Source organism: Myotis brandtii, unplaced genomic scaffold (genome assembly GCF_000412655.1).
Source record: "Myotis brandtii unplaced genomic scaffold, ASM41265v1 scaffold227, whole genome shotgun sequence".
In the NCBI taxonomy this organism is placed as follows: Eukaryota; Metazoa; Chordata; class Mammalia; order Chiroptera; family Vespertilionidae; genus Myotis; species Myotis brandtii.
In genome coordinates this window covers 463,330-485,029 of record NW_005358520.1, presented here as the reverse complement: position 1 = coordinate 485,029, position 21,700 = coordinate 463,330, and the positions used below count along the sequence as shown (strand labels likewise).

The window sequence follows — 21,700 nt, the reverse complement described above, 5'->3', positions numbered from 1 at the left end:
TGGATACAATGTTATTCTAACACACTGGATACAATGTCATTCTAACACACTGGATGCAATGTTATACTGACACACTGGATGTAGTGTTATACTAACACTAGATAAAATGTTATTCTAACACACTGGATACAATGTTATACTAACACACTGGATACAGTGTTATCATTACTCCAGGAAGGCTGGTTCCTGGGGATTTAACACATCAAGAGTAAAATTCTTACCCAGAATGCACCCTGCCCCAATAACACACTGGATGCAATGTTATACTGACACACTGGATGTAGTGTTATACTAACACTAGATAAAATGTTATTCTAACACACTGGATACAATGTTATACTAACACACTGGATACAGTGTTATCATTACTCCAGGAAGGCTGGTTCCTGGGGATTTAACACATCAAGAGTAAAATTCTTACCCAGAATGCACCCTGCCCCAATAGTAGAGGCTGTGACCGGGCTGAATAACTGTAGGTGGCTGGAGTGCTATTCTTTTTATGTTTTTAACATAAAAATTGGGAGGAAGGTCCAGAGAGTTCGTATATACACCCGCCCCCACACATGCAGAGCCTTCCCCATGATCAGCATCCCCATGGGAATCCATAGGGAATAAGGGTTTCCTGTCAATATTGTACACTGAGTTAAGGCACAAGTGCATAATGACGCATAGCCACCATTGTAAGATACACAGTGTTTTCACTGCCGTAAAACTCTTCTGTGCTCCCCTATTCACCCCACCCCCACCCCTGGCAACCTCTGACCTTTGCACTGTCCCCATAATCTCGCCTTTTCCAGAATGTCATGGTTGGACTCATGGATGTGGCTGTTCATTTTAAAGCAATAGCACCGTCTCCATCAAGAAGTCTGTGGGCTTGGCGTTTGCAGTGGGATCTAATTTCCACGGCTTCTTTTCCCAGGGTCCCCGTGGTCCGCAGGGAATTGATGGGGAGCCAGGTGTTCCTGGCCAGCCAGGGCCCCCGGGGCCTCCCGGACACCCCTCCCACCCGGGACCCGACGGCATAAGCAGGGTGAGTTGGAAGCATCGTTCATGTTTCTGTCATATAATAAGTTTTTTATTTATTGCTGTGATTTAAAATCGTGTTGGTTCAGCTGTTGACCCTTGACTGTAAGAGCCCCCAAGGGAATGCAGTGCTGCTATGAACAAGGATAAAACTAAGAAATCCACAGGGAATTGTTGGGAAATGCAAAGCAGCTTTTTTTTTTTTTTTTAAGTGCTGCTTCAGAGGCCGTTCTCCAGGCCAGCCCTGGGCCTGTGAACTTTGTTTCTGCTGATTCTAAGGACCCTGAGCATGGGCCCCCCTGAAGGAGAGAGGCTCAGGGGGCGACGAGGTCCATGTGACTCCCCACCAGGGAGGACGACGCGGCTCCGGTGTGCATGGGAAAGGGCCACCCAGCGACACTACACATGTGCCTGACCGTTTCCGAGCCTTCGTTTTCTGTTGGAATTCCTAGCGGCAGACTGGGATGTTTGAGTGGGTTGCACGGCGTACTACGGGAACACAGGGGCCCCTGGAATAGGATTTCTGTTTGACAGCAGTTCATCCCATTGTTCTGATTGTAGAAGGAATTGCCAGTCTATGTTTTTGAACAATTCACACATTCTTTTCGCACTAAAACCTGGAGATTAATGGGACATCGGAAATGTATGTGGACGATTTTGGTCAGTTGGGTTAGCAGAGTGTTTAGATATGAGAGAGAGCAGGTCAAACTGTTGCCAGTTCTTGGAACATTCAGGAATTCCACTAAAAGGTTTATAAAAGTTTTATTAACTTACAATAAATACAGTTTAAAACTTGCCAGCCACAAGCAGGAAGGAAGAATCCCAGCTGAGTCGCATCGTCCGACATGGAATCCAGAGTTTTTAAAAGCTCCTTGTAGGCTCCGTGCAGACGTTGGCATGCTGGACCCTGGGAAGCAACCCGATAAAGAGATTTACGACTGAAATGGATTAGACCGGCTCCGTACTTAACAGCACGATCCGTGACCTTATCGAGTTTCAGACATTTGGCTCATTGCAGTCATCATTCTGAAACAACATCGTCATAGAGCAGTGGTTCTCAACCTTCTGGCCCTTTAAATACAGCTCCTCATGTTGTGGTGACCCCCAACCATAAAATTATTTTCATTGCTACTTCATAACTGTAATGTTGCTACTGTTATGAATCGTCATGTAAATATCTTGATATGCAGGATGGTCTCAGGCGACCCCTGTGAAAGGGTCGTTCGACCGCCAAAGGGGTCGCGACCCACAGGTTGAGAACCGCTGTCATGGAGATTTGGTGGGAGGCTGTTCAATCAAAACGCACACAGTGAAAAACAACTTGATCCTTTTCTCGCTTAAAGCAAAAGTTTGCAACGATCCTTAGTGGGCGTGGGGAGGCCAGGGCGTGTGCGCACATTCCTCTGTGTAGTGGGTGAGAGACCTGCCTCTGACCGTGTACTGTCCACACGTTGCTTTGCAGCCGTTTTCAGCGCAGATGGCCGGGCTGGACGACAAAGCCGGACTCGGCAGTCAGATGGGGCTGATGCCGGGCTCAGTGGTGAGTGCCCAAGTCCCTGCTAATGACAGGACCTTGAAAAGGAGGCCGGCCCGCGTTAGCTCGTGAAGAGCAATGGCGTCTCCTCAACAGGTCCACCCATGACCCTCAGGCTGTTAGCAAACCCAGCGACGCTCCAGTTAAAAGCTGGTGGCCCATCCACAGCCAGGCCAAGTATTGACATTAATAAATTAATAAAGGACTGTCTATATAGTTTACTTATTATTTAAAGAAAATAAGGAATTTTAAAACGAAGCCACCGATACCATTTAAAAAGCGTGCTTTCTAAACAAGTGAAACAATTGTGAGAGGGTTGTGTTGTTAGAAATAGTGATTTGGCAGAACTTTGAAACCTGTTTGCCGGTTCTATTCTCTCATTTCCTCTTTCCCTTAATGCTCTGCACCTGCCTCTCCCAGCCCCGGGGAGCGTCCTGCAGGGACCTGTGACCGCCCGTCCCTGGGATTTCTCCAGCAGCAGACAGCTCCCCTTCCTCCAGGAGCCCTTTCACCGGGCGCGGGAGCCAGGCCGTCCCACCGAGGGAGTGGGGGCTTTTGAAACCAGCTCTTCATGCTTTTTTGCTCAGAACCTAATTCGAAAGCATCCCAGATTAGTGGAATTTCAGGCAATAAGGGTAAAGCAGACGACAAGATGGCCGCCTTCCACCCACCCACCTGGACGGCCAGCATTAGGAGTCACTGAAACAGTGTGTATATTTTTTAAGTCACCAGCAGAATGGTCTCATTCAGTGATTATCTTGGGATAATTTTCTGAAATATATGAGCTTTAATCCATTTGAAGTTTAAATAACATATGCATTTATTTTTGTAATGGAACTTTTCATTTTCTTACTAGCTAATAATCCGATCAATTCAAAACAAAAAAAAATAAGTTTTTACCACAAGAACAAGCTTGATTTTGATTTCATTGATTTTACTTTTAAAAATGTGACATTTAAGACGTTGTATAGGCGTTTATTAACCAATTTTTTAAAATTGCGTTTCCCTTTCCTTCCCGTGGTTATGACTCCGTGACTCACCTCATGTTTAAATGAACAGTGAGAGCCTGTGAGGGAACTCGACGTGGACGTTAAGAAAAAGGGAAATCATCCAGAAAACTCGGCCCCTCCCCCCGATAGTTCTAAGTTCACCTTTGAAATAACCTGGTCATTATTGTTGGCGTTTCATGAGCCTCAGTCCGACTGGCGCCTTCAGGTGATGCATCACCGGCTGCAGGTTGCAGCGCCAGGCACGGGACAAGGCTCTGGGCCTGCAGGACCTCCCGTCTCAGATGTTCCCTGTGACAGGCCCCCGGGGGCACAGGCGTGTCCTGCCCTTCTCTTTGAGAACCCACAGAGCGTATGACACCCCCCCCCCCCCCGGGGCACCCGCTCCCGTCTCCCTGGACGTAGCCGCATTCCAGAGGACACAGCTGGGAGCCTTCATCCCCGCTGCCCACGCCTCTCTTCTCCAGACTCTAAAGCCAACGCCGCATTTTTTAAATGTTTGACCTAATTGTCAGGAAGAGTGTGTAACTTTTCTTCTCACTTGCTTTTAGGGTCCTGTTGGCCCCAGGGGACCTCAAGGTTTACAAGGGCAGCAAGTAAGTCTTTTTGTAATTAAATTCCATCCTGTCGCACGGAGAGAAACACATCGAAATGAGGCCTCTGTGGCATGGCTGCTTCGGCTGGCCTTGACACTGACTGGGTTGAATTCAGTTAATCTTTACTTCCTTCCTTAGAAACATGCAGCATGATTTGCAAAGTTGTGGATGGGGCTAAAGTCTTATTGTCTGGCTCCTTTATGTGGCTGCCTTCCTGTACAAAGCATTTTCTGTGCCCTTGCTTCTGAAATAACCCGTCCGGATGAAGATGCTCATAGTTGGTTGTGTGCCAGCCCTGAGGCTGTGGAATCAGACCACAGAGGGAAGGCCTAGGGTATTGTTAGAAACAGCAGCCACGGAGACCACGCGTGGAAGCTTTAACAGAATACACCACTGCCCGCTTCTCTGCAGCCTGTCACACACCAGCTAGATAACGGTGTGGCGCTGTTTTAGTTTTTGTAGTGAGTTGTCAGGCAGTAGAACATAATTTTTCCAAAGAAAGAAAGAAAAAAGAATTCTTGTCTCAGTCAATGATACCATACTGTCATTATCATGGGTATGGAGTTTCACTTTAAGCTATTTTATGTCACTACCATTGGTGAATAGAAAACATAGTTGTCATTGAAGAAGAGGAAGGATAAGGAGAAGGAGGAAGGAGGAGAAGGGAGGAGGAGGAGGAGGAGAAGAAGAAAAAGAGGAGGAGGAGGAGGAAGGGAGAAGGAGGCGGAGGAGAAGGAGGAGGAGGAAAAGGAGAAGGAGAAGAAGGAGGAGGAGAAGGAGGATGAAGAGGAGAAGAAAAAGAGGAGGAGGAGGAGGAGGAAGAGGAAGAGGAGGAGGAGGATGAAGAGGAGAAGAAAAAGAGGAGAAGGAGGAGGAGGAGGAAGAGGAAGAGGAGGAGGAGAAGGAGGAAGGAGATAACTACCATTGATGAACACTGTGCCAGCACTAGTCTAGGTTCTCACTGTGCATTAATGACCTAAAGAGATACAAAAGCCTAATGAAGTGGGTGCCATATTATTCTATGTCACAGATTAGAAACCTCTTGGAGTTGTGGGCCGAGTAAGCAACTCACCCAGTCCCGTGGCTGGAGTGGTGCCCCAGCGGTTGGAGCCGCTGCACGGCACCTCTGGGGGTGCAGGACTCGGGACTCCTCCTGTGGTTTGTCGATAACTTCTCTGTACTTTGTTCTCATTTCAGGGCGGTGTTGGCCCTGCAGGACCTCCTGGGGAGCCTGGGGAGCCCGGACCGATGGTAAATGTCACGCCAGCGCGCAGGCCCCGTGAGACACAGCTCCACATAAATGGTGTCCCAGCTGTTCATTCACCAGCTCGTCACTCCTGCAGCAGAAGGCACAGCCCGCGGGGCCTGCGTCAGGGCTGTGTGTGAGCCACGTTCCCTGTGGCACAGTACAGTGGGGCCTGACTTACGAGTGTCCCGACTAACGAGTTTTTTGAGATTCCAGCTGTCGCCGATTTTTGGCATTGAGTTGATAGAGTAATTTGAGTTAACGTGCTCCTTACCGAGCTCGGTCTCGGAACGAATTAAACTCGTAAGTCAAGGCCCCACTGTATTTAAATTCGGAAACTTTGAACGTGGTCAGCCAACAGTGCTGCGATGTTTGCGTTTGTGAAATTAAACTTTTTCCTGCTGAGCACATAATCTGAGGGACACAACGTAACATTCAGAATATTGATAAAGCTACTTTCTGTTTTTTTATTTGCTTCAACAATATTTTGGCTTGCATCATTGGTGGGCGCAGGTAAATATAGGTAAGCCTTCTCTGTTCCCTTGTGTTTTGTTCTTAGGGTCCGATTGGTGCTCGCGGACCAGAGGGCCCTCCTGGGAAACCCGGTGAAGATGTACGTGGGCTTTCCTTGTCTGCTTTGGGGGGCTGAGGGGGCTGAGGGGTGGCAGTGTCACCATGAATGTCACTCGTCCATTCCCAGCCTATTTTCCCACTTCAGCCTCCATTCATGTCAATCAATGAGAGCTCAGAAGAGGATTTCACAAAACCTAAGAGTGCTCTTCCTTTGGTATTGTGAGGTGCTGCCCCTGCCCTGCATTCTCCAGGGTTTCCATAGGGTTTCCCATGGGACTCTGCAGTGATCTGCAGGGACAGGTTATGCGCTGATGGCGAAGCCATCATTATTAGGTCATCATTGAGTGGATTTTGTACGCATTAGGAGGGCAGGGTCAGCATTGCTCTCTGATGCTGAAAAAATTATTTCTTCAGTTGGATCTTTAATTAAAGTTAAGGCTCAACTTCAGATTTTAACATTAAAAACTGATCAAAGAGCAGGATGCAATGACAGCTCTGCTTTTCTGGATTCTTTGTACCAAAGTTGAGGATAAAACTATGGATAGGCCAAGGGACACTAAACTAAGTAAATATTTTCCCGTTATGTGTCATGTGACTTGGTTACACAGATTACACTGAATTTGGCCATAAGGAACACATCTCTGGCCATTCTTAATATTTTTTATAACAAGAAAAGAAATGGCAAGAAGTGTTTTAAGAAACACCGTTGAAGTCAGTGCCGCATGCATGTCTGCGCATGTGGTGAACTTTGATGTTGATGACATGCGGGCTAAGGCGGCCCAGCATCTCCGGTGTCATTGCTGCTTCTGGATAAATTGGTGGAACGTCACAGCTGACGTCTAGAGTGGATCCCGTCGGACGTCGCGCTCGGGGGTGCATGTGGGGCGTTGGGCACAGACTTTCTGAGGAGACGTTTTACCTGCAGTCGCTTTGTCGCCTCGTCTCCCAGGAGAACATTCTAACCCGCTTTGCTTCTCTGCTTTCCCTAAAGGGCGAACCCGGGAGAAATGGGAGTCCTGGTGAGGTGGGCTTCTCGGGGTCTCCGGTAAGTCTGTTCTTAGCGACGCAGAGCACGCACGTGAGCTCGCCTCTCACTGCCCACGCGCCCCGGGTCCCCGCGGAGCGGGCATCCGCCAGGCTGATGGGGGCCGAACGCCGGCAAGGACGGTCTCATAAGGCACATATCACAGCGTCTCCACCCCGTGGGTCCTCGTTCATCTCCCTGACATTTTCGTTCTGGGTTGTTCCCATGTTGGAACCCACAGCTGGAGAGAGAACTCCCTGACGTTCTTCCTGCGCCAGGGACACGCCTGGTGGACAGGCGGCCTGTTGGCTGCTCCGCACACCCTAACGTTGGCTGAAATTCTGGACCGGCCTCTGGGCCCTGAGACCTTATGAGAAGCTGCACTGGTCGCAGCTCTCCCAGCACAGCTGCCCTCCTCTGCCCGGGCTCCCTCCGGCCCAGGGCCTGGCCGCCCCGCCAGGATGGAGGATCTGCCCCGCGTGGCGCACTGACCCGCCTTGCTGTCCGCACGCACGTTGTTCCCATAGGCCCTCCCCCTCCCCTCGAGGTGCTACGCGGGCAGTAGGGACAATTAGGGGTGATAAGCCAGCGAGTCCTCCAGCCTCCCTGCCCTTAGACTGCTCCTTGTGCAACGTCCCTAAGCTGACGTGGCCTCCCACTTAGTAGATTTTGTATCATTTCCAAATGTTCCTACTGCTCAGCACATCCAACAATGCTGAGTCCCTGCCAATTGACTTTCTGAAAATGGATGAGGTTCAATACTAGGATTTTTTTTAAAAACAATGAATGCTGTTTTTTCAAGGGAATTTACAGAGCTCTAAGGGCTCTTTAGTTTCAATATAAACCCGGTTCCCAGCTGCCTGCTCTCCCCTCCTCCCCCTGCATCCTGGAAAGTCAGCGCGGACACAGGCAGGGTTTAGTCATGAGCACAGATGTGCGTAGCGTGTCAGCCTGTCCTGGTGCGCACTGCCCTGCGCCCTCTCCCACGGCCCCCGTGCGGGACCCTGCCCGGGGGAAGGGCCCAGCCAGCAGGGCCCAGATGCGCTCGGCAAGGACCTGCGAGTGGGTGTGATGACAGCCTCGGTCAGCAGGATGAGGAAACTCACGAGCTCGCACATCTGGCTCAGTTCCTTGTCCAGTAGAGATGCAGTCACCCGGGAATGCCCTTGCAACGGACCAAATCCCCGAAGCTCAGGGCCGATTTGAAACAGCGGAGCTAGGAATCTCCCTGGGGTCTCGGAGGGATATGGACTGAGTTTCCTGCTCAGGAGGGAGGGGGGAACCTCAGTAAGGGGCGAATTCCAGTGGAAACACTTCCAGGGAGTTCTTAAAAGAAGGGATTCCTGAGCAGGGCTGTGTCACAGAGGAATGAATGGAACTTGTATTTGTTCAGAGAGCAATGGTCTGATGTGTCCTTACTGTGATAGCAACCCCCCCCCCAACCCCCGCTACAGAAGCGTCCGGCAGCGGTCCCAGAGGAATGACTGCTTTGCTTTCATCATATAAAGTTCATTTATTGAGTTACTTATGCATTGATTTACTTAACAGTAAGTGAAGGCGATAACGCAAGCAGACGGATGCTGCTCTCTGTGTAAGATTGTGCTGGCGTCAGAGAAGTTCCTTAAAGGCTTGGGAAAGTGCTTCGAGTGTTAAAAGAAATATTAAACCATTTCTTCCCTCCGTTGTTTAGTCAATGATTAGTCATTGGATGCCCACGGGCAGGCATAAGGCTTAGTGCCAGGGATATGCAGATCCATACTAATAATTGGTCATTGATAACATCAGTCCATGCTATCGAGTGCTCCGTCGGCTGCTGGCAGTGCTCATGGCTTCAAGTCAGAGTCCAATTAACACGGGCAATGAGAGTGAGCGAGTCAGTCCTGGTCCTTCTCTGCTTTAAGAGCATCTGAGCGAACAGCTTCAAGCATCATTTCAAAAGTCTTACCATTTGCATTTCATTTTTTGTATGATTTCCTTTTTTTAAAAAAATGTGATATGCTTGGGTAAAGGATGCCTGAAAATAACAGAAATTAAGAAATTCCTGAGCCAGCTCATTCTTTCTGTATTTGTTGACTTTCCTTTCTGTTGGATATTTTATTTCCTTGATTAGTTTTTTAAACCATTACCAACCCACCAGCTTCTTTCTATCATGTTACTTTAAAATATTTTGTTTATTCATTTTAATATAATCTTTCTTATATCCCACTCTCGATATTTAAAAGGTAGGGAAAATAAAACACATCTGTTTGCTACAAATGCATTTTTTCTTTCACCCCAAACAAAGCGCATGTAAAGGAAGAAAATCACAGTTTTCCCCCCGATTTCCTTCCTGTCGCTGACCTAGTTGGGTCAGACACTAGATATGTGACTGAGGCTGTTTTGTTGTTTGTTTTATTAATAACACAGTGATGTAATTTGAAATCTTGAAAATGTCATCAAGTCAGTACCTGGCATGAACCGATGTCGCTGTAAGTCATGCTTCCATTTCAGACAGTTTTAATCTTTGATCACCTCCATGTATTTTGATAGGTAAATGTATACTGCTCCTTTTTCTTTTCTGGTTTGTTGGTGAAAAACTAGGTACCAGGTATTTTTTTAGGGAAAATGTGTATTAAGCAATTTCGTATTCTTATTAGTGACTCTGAAATGCCTTGTGTCCCCCACAGGGAGCCAGAGGATTTCCCGGGGCGCCTGGGCTGCCGGGCCTGAAGGGGCACCGCGTAAGTCAACCCTTGCAGAGGCTGGGGCGGCTGGGCAGGGCCTGGGGGCATTGCCTTAAATCTGGACAAGCCCGCGTCTCAGTTGTCCGCATGGCTGTGGTTTTGCAACCTCCGAGGTCCCTAAAGTGACCGGCTCTTACGGTTCTTCTGCATTTCATTTGAGCCTGTAGACACACTGTGAGTCTCACCTCGCACTGAACACTGTGCTGCAAGAGAAGACGGTGATGAACGGGAGCCTCCATGGCTTTCAGCTTCAGGCTCAGAAGGGCTTCAGTTAGGAAAATAGGCAACTGCCACACAGAGGAATAAGTGCAGACCCGAGCGAGGGCGCTAATCTAGGCCCGTCAGCCCAGACGTGGAGGCTGTGGGGTGCTCCTCTCTTTATAACTCCAGATAACGCGCAACCGTTATACCATGTACATATACACGGTGGGGCAAAAGGAGGCTTACAGTCTGAGGACGTGAAACACAGTTACTTCCTGCATTCTTATTTATCAATTATTGCATTCGTTTCCATACAGATAACTTAAACCTACTTTTGCCCCATCTTGTATAGAAATTATCTATCTATCTATCTATCTATCTATCTATCTATCTATCTATCTATCTATCTGAAAGCTTGGCTGGTATTTACTCGGTATACACTGACAGGCCTCTGTTTTGAGTGGTTGAATTTCTGATTAGAATACTTGCTAATCACTAGTTATTAGATAATTTGAATATTATCCCTGGATATAACCCATATTTGATAACTATTTAAACTCTATAACTATTTATTTTCTTGTAAGTTCTTTATCTATAGCTATAGATTAAATTTCTATGAAGTAAAAAAATTTGAAAGGTTAGAACATTGCTTGTTGGAAACATTATTTAAAGGGGGAAACTAATATTATTTGGAGAGACTTTTTAAAAATGTTGAGAATTTGGAAACATTTTGAGTAACAACTTTAAATTTGAGATCCATTTTCATCAGGCACTTTCTGTAAGCTTATGTTTGCTGCTTTTATGCATCTGAAAAGAAAAAAACACAGTAAAATACAAATTTGTATTTTTCTTTTTAGGGACATAAAGGTCTTGAAGGCCCTAAAGGTGAAGTTGGAGCAACCGGTTCCAAGGTGATTGTTGATGCCTCAGTGTGACCTCGCGATAGCATTTTGGTTGTGTGTCAAGTGCCAAACGCCTCCCAGAACCCCTAAGTCATTCTGGGGGAAGAGGAGTATAGACAGTGAGCAGTTAAGTAGATAAACGTACCTTTTCACAGACGTGCGGCGGCAGATTTACCGGGACACATGCTGAGCCCTGGCTTTGCCACCAAGCACAGCCCCTGTGGCTCTGGGTCCCTCCCGGTGTAGGAAGGAGACTGTGTCCATATGACATGTGGCACCATCATCCACCTTCTAACACACTCGCTCTTCTTCTCTGAGCCTCACAGAGGTTCAGGTGGTCCGTTATCCCCGCCATTTAGCATCCTTTAATTCTGGGCCTTCGGGCCCTTGTTCTTCTCCACGTTTACTTGTGTTTCCAGAGGGAGAGAGAGCAGCAGGACTGCAGAGGACTCTTCAGGGGGAAGTCCCCTGAGAGTCGCATGTGCAAAGACCTTTGGCTTCAAATTTGTTATTTCTAAGCTTCCTATTCCAGAACTTAAAGAAATGCTACCGTCAGTGTCTACTTTGTGAAGTTTTACATCGCCTAAAGTATTATTAGACACAGGTAGTTTTGATGCTAATTAATGTGACTATGGATGATAGTCCCAATTTTACTTTAGACTTATTTCTGTAGGAATGGAAATTTTATTGCATTTTGAGAAAACGTAATTCAATAGACTTTTGAGGTCCTTCGAATGCCCTTCAAACGCCCATTTTGAAAATACGTGTTTAGAATGATACGCATGTGGAGCAAAATGATGTGACTGTCGACGGAGGTTCCTCATATTGTCACGTGATGTCATTTCTGCTGTAGGGTGAAGCGGGTCCTACTGGCCCAATGGGTGCCATGGGTCCTATGGTGAGTATCCGTTTAATTCTTTGTTATTTACTTGCTTTTTAGATTTTAGTAAGAGAATGTTTGAATGAAACAAACAGAAAGACATGATAACGTTTGCTAGTGAAGTCACCTTGCTTATCATCTGACAGGCAAGCACACTCTGACAATCGCATCCTTCAAGTAGGAAAGTCTTCTTACATTTCAGTGTTTTCCTTAACTGTGAGTGCCCTTAGTATTATTTTTTTCTGTACTCAGTGTCAAATCAGATTTGAGATGCAGCCCATTAAAACTAGATTAAGTGAAGTCTATTTAGGTAAGAGGTGGTAGGTAGAGTTTTTCAAACCCCACAGGTAGAGTTTTTCAAACCCCAAGAAATACTGTTGCTTGGTAGCCAAGTGTATGGAGTCTCAGTTGTTTTGAGGAGGGTAATCAAGTTGTCCTAGAGTTTACATTCGATGCTTCAGGGGATGTTTTCTCTCGCTTATCTACAGGGTCCCAGGGGAATGCCGGGAGAGAGAGGCAGGCTTGGGCCGCAGGGTGCTCCGGTAAGTGTGTGTGCTCCACTCTGTGATGCTTTACTGAATATGCATTTAAAATGAGAATAGCAATGCTGGTTGCCTACTTTTAAATGTTTTCCTTTTTCTTTTGGAATAAATTTAGGTTTATAGGAAAGTTGCAAAGATAGGATAGAGTTCCCATGTAGCCTTCACCTAGCTTCTCTGAATGTCACATCTTACATTACATTTGCTGCCAATTTATTTTAACACAGAAATTAAGAAAACAGTGAAAACACACAACAGCATGGGATATAACCCATGGAAAAGCATACGCTTTGGAACAGTAATAACATTATACTAACAGGTGACATTTATCAAGCGCTTATTATTCACTAAGCATCCTTTCAAGCATCCTTATGTTATGTTCATCACAGTCTGTCAGTGCAGTGAATGCATCCTTTCGTTGATATGAGTCTCCTGGTCTGTTTTAAAGGTACAGCCTGGGAAATGCCCTTGCTGTGTGTCCCCGTACCTCAGGCCTCGGTGGGGGCCTATCCCCCTGACGCCCTCTATAGCTCGTGGAGGGCCCGGCTGCACTTGCTAACATTGCAGACTTGCAGTTCATTGCACCGCCCCCACTTGGCTTCTGACAGTGAGGGACTGCCACCTGGCCTCCATTATGCTGACTTGGTCCCCATCAGTGTTAGGGCCCTCAGCACCCCCTCCTGTTACCCCAGAGGACAACCACCCTTTAGCTTCTCAAAGGTGCTGGAGCCCTGGTGTGGGGAGTGAGACCCCGCCCCCCGGCCATTCCTGGCCCCTCGGGAAGCAGAGGGCCCCCTGGAGATGTGGAGACAGTCAGTGTCGCCCTCGCCAGCCTCGCACGGGACGTCCATCTAGTGTCCGCTCTCTGTGCGTCCTCTGCCGTCTGCCACGGCAGCTGTGGCATTTCCAGCTCCGTGGGGGCCTCGCTGCTCTCTGAGAATCGCCTCCCCTGTGAGCACCGTCTCCCGGGGCCTTACCAGGTGTGAATGTGGGTCCTGGGAGAGTGCTCCCTCCCCACCGTTCACGTTCCCTGGCTTTGCATGTTGCCCCTCTCGGCTGTGCCTTCGGGACCCGCTTCTGCACGATGCAGGGAACCGGTGGCTGCTTTTCGTGTGTAGTCTCCCCTCAAGCCCCTCGCCTGTGACTTTGTGCTGGTTGTAGGTCTGACGGCTGGAGGGCGAGGCAGGCGGCGGCGGCATGTTCCCTGGCTTTGCATGTTGCCCCTCTCGGCTGTGCCTTCGGGACCCGCTTCTGCACGATGCAGGGAACCGGTGGCTGCTTTTCGTGTGTAGTCTCCCCTCAAGCCCCTCGCCTGTGACTTTGGCTGGTTATAGGTCTGACGGCTGGAGGGCGAGGCAGGTGGCGGCGGCGGCGGCATGCGCTGTCGGGGAGAGCAGAGGCTCCTGTGAGCAAGGAGGAAGCATGCGCGGTTAGAAGCAGGGACGGGCCAGTCTGCAGGCCCATGGGCTGCCAGGTGCTGAGACCGAGAAGCTCCTCAGATGTTCCCATGCCCAAGCCAAGCCCCATGCCTTCCAGTCCAGGCCTCCGATCATGGCCTAGGAGCCGAAGCATGTTTAGAATTAAACCTCCTCAAGAGCTTTCAGACCTCTATCATTACGTCATGGGTTTGAGCTTCAGCTCCCCCACCCTGGCTGTAGAAGATGGCAATATTTTTAAATGCTGCCAAAGAGCCTCATATTGATTAATCGCCATCAGCCTTCCACTTGCTGGATTCACTCAGTGAGACCCATGCAGTGCCATCAACTTGTAATCGCTCTTCCCCCCAAAACTTGTCACATGCCTGAGCTGCTGCACCCACAGCCCATTCCTGTGCCCGGGCGGCCCACGCAGTGCATGCCTGGAGAGGATCCTACTGCATCACCACAGCGGGGGGGCGGGGGGCCCACGCTCTACGCTCTCTCTACCGCCACGTGGTCAGTGAGGAGTCCCAAATCCCATCTGAGAGTCTACCTCCTCAGGCTCCTTCTGGCACCAGTGCTATGGAAGTCTTAGGTCTGGTTTCCCAGAAACTAGCATCATAGCAGACTGTGTGCAGGAAATCCTGGGGCCGCTTTCAGATGCTACATTGTGGAGAAGGAGTAAAAGAACCAGGGTTTGTCAGAGGGAGAAAGTAACTGGTGTTTCAACTGCAGGAACCTGGCTCCGCGAGTCCTCGGTCATGGGAGCTATGCAGCGGGGAGGGCTCCTCGCCCTTGGGTGGGTCGCTCTGTACCCGGTGCTGGGCACGGGAGGGGCACAGCCCTGGGAGAGCTAACCTCTCCTCGCTGAGGGCAGCCCGGGGGACCACTGTGAGCCCTCAGCTCACCGCTTCCAGCAGCAGAGAGGGACCTGGGGCCACCCACAGCGTTCACTGCTACTTAATCTCCTGGTGTGTGCGTGCCATTCATTTTATTTTATTTTTATTTTTACAAGGAGTGCGTCCCTCCTCTGCGTTAATATGCCTGTAAAGAGATGTTCAAAATTCCACTGTCTTTGATCTAATTTGAGAGATGGTGACACATTCAAGTAAAAAGAATGATTTCATCAGTTTCTTTCCTTTCAATCACCTCTTTCTCATTGCTATAAGGATAGATGGGTTTATTTCTACTTTACCAGTGTTGTGTAAATGTGTGTTTTTATTTCTGTTAACTCAGTTAAGTTTGTTGTTAGTTAATATTTATTCTTTAATTTGTAACATGGAAATTTTTATAAAGCAAATGAATCATGGGCAAATAGAGTGAATCTTGTCTCTTTTTCTCCTGATTAGGGACAACGAGGTGCACATGGTATGCCAGGAAAACCCGGGCCGATGGTGAGTTTTATTATTTTCATATTCACTCATGCATTTTTCTACTTTCACACTCACTAACGTTACAGAGCGCCTACTGTGCCCAGTCACTTGGAATAAAAGATGATAAACACACAGTACTTGTCCTTGAAAGCGGACTTGTCTACCAAGGGAGAGAGACGCTAATATAGTAGCGTACGGCCATTGCTAACTGCTGTAACGTAGACTATGACTTGAGGTTTGGGGACGCTGAGGAGAAAATACCTACACCTGAAGCTGGAGAAAGATGCCAAGGAACTTAAAGAGGAACGACTCCCAAGCTAAGTCTTGGCAGAGGAATATGTAAATGAGCAAGAACACAGCATGGCCCATCGATGGGTGGATGGAGACCATGGCGAGCTCAGGAAATGCTCAGAGGGCAAATCAGATTTGAAATTATTTGCCTTTAGGGTCTTTTCTTCCTTGTTACTCATAAAAAGGCAACAAAATGACTATAGTTAAAAAGGGTTTTTTAAAACACAAAACTGGTGGGATTAAAAGCTAATGGTTCTTAAAAGAAGAACCAAGATAGCCTAGAATGGAATTCCTCCTATGCTAGATGCTTTCAATCCAGCCTTTAAGTCATTGGTTTAAACTCTATGCACCCTTCCCAGGTGTGGGGTAGTGACAGATATCCGCTTCTTATTAGCCTGAAAATACTCACTCTAGAGCAGCGGTTCTCAACCTGTGGGTCGCGACCCCTTTGGGGCTCGAACGACCCTTTCACAGGGGTCGCCTAAGACCATCATAAAACACATATATCATTTAATATTGTTTTTGTGATTAATCACTATGCTTTAATTATGTTCAATGTGTAACAATGAAAATACATCCTGCATATCAGATATTTACATGACGATTCATAACAGTAGCAACATTATAGTTATGAAGTAGCAACGAAAATAATTTTATGGTTGGGGGTCACCACAACATGAGGAACTGTATTAAAGGGTTGCAGCATTAGGAAGGTTGAGAACCACTGCTCTAGAGAATCCAGAGGATTCTTAAGCATCATTTCATAAAGACAGTCCTAGATTTTGGTACAAAACATAACTTTTGAAAAAGTATCTTTATTAATTGGTTAACACACATTTCTTTTTTATATTATTATCATTATTATTATTATTTCACAGAGGAAGGGAGAAGGGAGAGAGAGAAACATCAATCATGAGAAAGAATCATTGATTGGCTGCCTCCTGCCACTGCCCGCCCCCCCCCCCCCCCCCCCCCCCCCACTGGACTGGGAATCCAGTCCACAACCTGGGCATGTGCTCTGACCAGGAATCTAACCATGACCACCTGGTTCATAGGTTGATGCTCAACCACTGGGCCACACCATCTGGGCAAAATACATTTCTCAAGCAACTGTTTTCAACAATTTGTGGTTGTGACTGACTCAATCTGCTATGCTGCGACTAGGAGATCCTATTATGTGTAACACCCGTGGACATGAGTATTAGACATAATAGGATTTGACACTAGTTCATGTCAGTGTTGGCAGGTACTTATATTAAAAAACACTATTATTTTTGTGATATCAAAGTATTAAGTGGATTATTCTTATATTATGTGTCAAAGTACAGAATTCTGTGAAAGACTAAATGATGACTTATTTAGATGTTGATTAAGATACATGTCCGGTCACTTTCCTGGTTTCTGTTAACAGGGTCCTCTCGGGATACCTGGCTCTTCTGGTTTTCCAGGAAATCCTGGGATGAAGGTAAAGCGTTAATATATTTAGCTCTTAATTACATGAATCCCAAAGTGAAGAATGTCATTTCATTTACCGAAGAGCAAGGAGGTTGCTCTCAACTAAGGAAAGAGTCTAGACGCAGCGGTTCTCAACCTGTGGGTCGAGAACAATGAAAATCCATCCTGCATATCAGATATTTACATGACGATTCATAACAGGAGCAACATTACAGTTATGAAGTAGCAACGAAAATAATTTTATGGTTGGGGGTCACCACAACATGAGGAACTGTATTTAAAGGGTCGCGGCATTAGGAAGGTTGAGAACCACTGGAGAGTATTCTCTGTGTCCATACGGTAGGGAAAAAATAAAGAAAATGTAAAAATGAGATTACTAAACAATATGTAATCAAAAAAGAGTAACTTATAATCACACAACTGTCAGAGAACCTGCTGCCGCAGACCCTGACGCAGACCCTGTGGCAGCTGCAAGGGCAACAGTTGAGTCTGAGTTGGAGCTCTGCTCTTGGCTACGGGGCCTGGCGGCAATAAGCAGCAGCATGTTCTAAACAATAGAGTCTGCAGTGAGTCAGGCCGTCCAGGCTGTTCTCTCACAGGATGCGGGCTCTCATTCCCCCCCCCTCACCCCTCACCTCCCGCATCCCTCACCTCCCCCGCCTCCTGCCTCTCCCTCCTGACCACTAAAGGGATGGACTGAGAGGCTGTTTGGCACGCCCCGGGAACGGATTGAAGCATTCTGCTGGGGCCTCTTACCTCTGTAGAGGATCACAGTTTGTTTCCCCCAACACTCTGGGTAGTAAACTCAAGGGTGCAGCAGGAGCGTGTGAGCCTGTGTTAGCTGAGTCCGTGAGCACATCTGTATCACCCCCTCCACATGCTCCGCAGCGCGTCTGCGTCCCTCGCACCCTTGGCAGCGCTGTCTCCCTCTCGGAGGGGGCGTTTGCTCACGGGATCCTGCTGCGCAGAAATGGCCGCGGCTTCTCTGAGCCTGGCTCCTCCTGGAAGCTGTTGGCGAGCAGGTGGGATAATCTGTGCACACGCTTAGATCAGGCCCTCAGAGAGGTCCCTGCTTCTTTTCAGAAACTGTCTTTATTGTTGAAAGTGTTACACATGTCCCCCTTTGTTCTCACTGACCCCTCCACTCACACCTGCCCGCCCCCAGGCCTTCACCACACGACTGTCTGTGTCCGTGGCTTATGCATGTTCGTTCTTCGGTTCATCTCTGCTTCTTGTTAGTCGTTCTACTCGAATTGGACATGAGCTTCAAAAACGAACACACACTCAGTCCACACTGACCCGTCAGACACCCCCTGAAGCGTGAGCGGCATCCAGTCTAGTTGTTCTCAAGCCTTTCCTGCCACCTGTAACCTCTGCCCCGGGCTCGGGGTCGGGGTCGGCTGCTCTCCAGAGCTGCCCTGGGCCTTTCTCTCCCGTCCCTTCTTCACTGACAGCTCGCTCTGAGTGCAGGCAGGTGGGACCTTCTGTTCCCCATATCTGTTCTGCTCCCTGAAGTCCTAATCCTGCCCTCAGTCCCCTGCCCTTCCCGTGAGACCCTCGCCCTCGCAGGAGCCTGGCTGGGGGTTAAGGGAAGAATCTCAGGGCCTGCCCTCAGTCCCCTGCCCTTCCCGTGAGACCCTCGCAGGAGCCCGGCTGAGGGTTAAGGGAAGAATCTCAGGGTGCCCAGGACTGGGCTCCACAGAGGGGGGGGGCAGCCACATGTCACCCAGCTCACGGGGCCCCCACCTCCGGTGCTGCCAGCACTGCCTGTGGCTCCTGAGAGCTGCCTGGTGAAGTCCGACACCCAGCAAAACTGTCCCCTGTCCTACCAGCATCCCCGTGAGACCCGGGTTTGTGTGCCTGGTCAGGACTCTCTGTGCCTCTGAGGGCCTCCCATGGCCCTGGCTCTCGGCTGAAGAACACACTCCACCTCAGTTCTTTGCATCTCTGTGAAGGGCGACAGGGATTGAGCAGGGAGTTAATGTGGTTTCTTGGTTCTCATGAGCTCCCTAAAGCTTCAGGTTTTAGTTCTGGAATGTCAGGATTAGGTATACCTAGGTACAGAACATGGCGGGTAAAATACAGAAACCTAGTTAAGTTTGAATTTCAGTTCAAGGAAGTATAAATGTTAGTACAAATATGTCCCAAATATTTCATGGGACAAACTTACACTAAAATTAGTTGCTGTTTATCTGAGTGAAAGCTTAACTGCACGCCCTGCATTGGTGTCCTCTCGGGGCCGCACCCTCAGGTTGGAATAGGCAGCTCCCAGGCTGCCCTTAGCTCGGCCACATCCTGCCCCAAGTGGGGTGGGGGTGGGGGGGCAGGCAGCCACGCCCAGGTCAGGCCCAGCCCTGCAGGGAGCTGTGCTCTCGGCCCCCTTAGATCTGGGTGTAAAATGTGAAACTCAAGGATGCGATCTACTTGGAATCATCCCGTGCTGACATTCTCCTAAAATGGACGTTTCTCTTTGCTCCCCTTTAGGGAGAAGCAGGTCCCACCGGGGCCCGAGGCCCTGAAGGCCCGCAGGGGCAGAGAGGCGAGACGGGGCCGCCGGGGCCTGTGGGCTCACAGGGCCTCCCGGTAAGTGCCAGGCCCTGCCACACATCCTGCTTGGCTGCCGACCCACGTGCTTGCAGCTCAGGAGAAGATCAAGTTCCCTGGTGACGCCAGCTGCGTCTATGTGATGGAAAACGTCATCAGAGTTACTTTTATGCTGTGGTGGTCGTTGAGTTTTGGGTGGTAACTTATGGCCTCCCTTTTGGGAGATGGTAGACGTCTGAGAGGGCCCCCTAGACATGGCTGCTCGTGTGATAGACTTTTCCTGTACCTTTCAGGGCGCAGTGGGGACGGACGGTACTCCTGGCGCCAAAGGCCCGACGGTGAGCACCTGCATTTCCGCTGCGTGAAGGTCAAGTGGACACGGGGCTTTGGCCATTGGCAGAGGCTCCTCCGGTCTCTGCTCACGGGGTCTCTCTCACTCTGACAGGGTTCTGCAGGCCCCTCTGGGCCTCCTGGACTGGCAGGGCCCCCCGGATCCCAAGGACCTCAGGGCAGCACTGGGCTTCCAGGAATTCGAGGCCAACCGGTAACGTCCTTTAGAACCGCTGCTGCCGCTGGTGTAATGGGACTGAGCTCGCCAAGAGGGACAGCATCTGACGAGATGCAGTGAAAACCGGGGCGTAACTGAACGAGGCGAATGAAGACAGGGATCTTACAAAGTGGAAGCAAACGCTAACACGAGTGTTGAGGTTTAAATTCAAAGTGGAGCATCATGTTAGTGGTTTTTATGTAAAATAGTACGGCCAGAACTTCATGTTCTAGCTCATAGAATTTTACGAGCAGTTGAATAATAAACATTATAGAAACATTAGCAAGCCAGTGGGGGGAGATGTGGAGGTTTAATGGGAACTTCTAATGATGATTTGACTAAAAATGGATTCAACAACTATTTCTTGAGAGTTATTCTTCTTTTAATTTTTAATTTGAAGAGAGAGAGAGAGAGAGAGAGAGCATAATATCAATTTGTGGTTCTACTTATTTATGCATTTATTGGTTGCTTCTTGTATGTGCCCTGACCCCTGACTGGGGATTGAACCTACAACCTTGGCATATCGGGACGATGCTCCAACCAACTGAGCTACCCGGCCAGGGCTTAATTTTTATTGCATTTATTGGGGTGACATTGTTTAATGTAATTATATAGGTTTCAGGTATACAATTCTATAATACAGAGTGTCCCCCCCAAAATGTATGCACTTTAACAGCTGATAGCTCAATTTTGAAAATGAAATATATTTTAATAAACATTGCCTTTATAATTATTCAAAATGTGTGTATACATTTTGGGGGGAAACCCTATACATTATCTGTATATTGTATCGTGTGTTCCCCACCCCAAGTCAAGGCTCCTTCCATCTGCATTTATCCCCCCTTCACCCTCTTCTACCCTCCCCACCCCTCCCCTCTGGTAGTCACCACACTGCTGCCTGTGACCAGGAGGTGTTTTCTTATTTATTTATTTTTTTTTACTTAATCCCTTCACCTTTCTCACCAGCCCCCTGACTCCCGGGCCCTCTGACAGCTGTCAGTCTGTTCTCTGTGTCTATGGGTCTGTTTCTATTTTGTTTGTTAGTTTACTTTGTTCATTAGGTTCCACATGTGAGTGAAATCATATGGTGCTTGAAGAAAGATTTCAACATATTATATTTAATGAGTTTTCATATTTTATAAAAATTATTTTCTAGGAAAAATATTATGATGCACCCATAAGAAATAAACAGATTGAAAACTTGTGCTTACATATGTTTTAGCTTGATATATACATTACACCAACCTTTTTTCTAGTGCTACTTAAAACGAATATTCTAGATTCTGCTCCAAGTCATTTGGTTTTTGCTGATCAATTCTTTTTGCTGGTGACAGATTTATTAAAACATGAGGGTTGCTGATGCTTCACATTTCATTTGATCATGTTCTCAATTTAGCAATCTGGTTCCTAAACCTAAACTGCAATTGGTATTTGAAGACACACATACATAAAACCCTGAACAAAGAAAAACCCTAAAGCCCCATAGAGATGAAATGCCCTATGAGAAGTTGTCAAACTCTCAATAGATAGGACATAAATATAAAATATTTCCATTCTGGGTGAACGAGTCTATTTCCTAAAATAGACCCTAAGTAGGTTTTCTGCAGAAGTGGTGATTGTTTGGTTCTCATTTTAATGATCAAATTGGAATAATAGCTAAATAATTGTAATTATTCTAGCATGCAAAATAAGAATCAGTATTGAAAAACAAACCTCTTGAGGACACTGTGAAGCAAACAAACTGCTACCAAATTCTGCTGCATTTTATGAAAATTCACACACATGGTGTCAGGTTTTCAGAAGGGACAGTGCTCAGTCCCGACT

The 21,700-nt window shown here is 47.8% G+C and overlaps 1 protein-coding gene across 1 annotated transcript in view; it reads left to right on the top strand.

Moving 5' to 3' along the window:
* The window catches only part of COL5A2 (collagen, type V, alpha 2), a 193,340-nt gene that overhangs the window by 136,649 nt on the left and 34,991 nt on the right, over positions 1-21,700 (top strand). Inside the window, exons 8-22 of the mRNA XM_014539724.1 lie at positions 920-1,030; positions 2,486-2,563; positions 4,116-4,160; positions 5,358-5,411; positions 5,966-6,019; positions 6,971-7,024; positions 9,670-9,723; positions 10,785-10,838; positions 11,683-11,727; positions 12,198-12,251; positions 15,016-15,060; positions 16,742-16,795; positions 19,270-19,368; positions 19,623-19,667; positions 19,775-19,873. Of these exons, the coding sequence (XP_014395210.1) occupies positions 920-1,030; positions 2,486-2,563; positions 4,116-4,160; positions 5,358-5,411; positions 5,966-6,019; positions 6,971-7,024; positions 9,670-9,723; positions 10,785-10,838; positions 11,683-11,727; positions 12,198-12,251; positions 15,016-15,060; positions 16,742-16,795; positions 19,270-19,368; positions 19,623-19,667; positions 19,775-19,873 (945 nt within the window). The remainder of the gene's footprint in view (positions 1-919; positions 1,031-2,485; positions 2,564-4,115; positions 4,161-5,357; positions 5,412-5,965; positions 6,020-6,970; positions 7,025-9,669; positions 9,724-10,784; positions 10,839-11,682; positions 11,728-12,197; positions 12,252-15,015; positions 15,061-16,741; positions 16,796-19,269; positions 19,369-19,622; positions 19,668-19,774; positions 19,874-21,700) is intronic.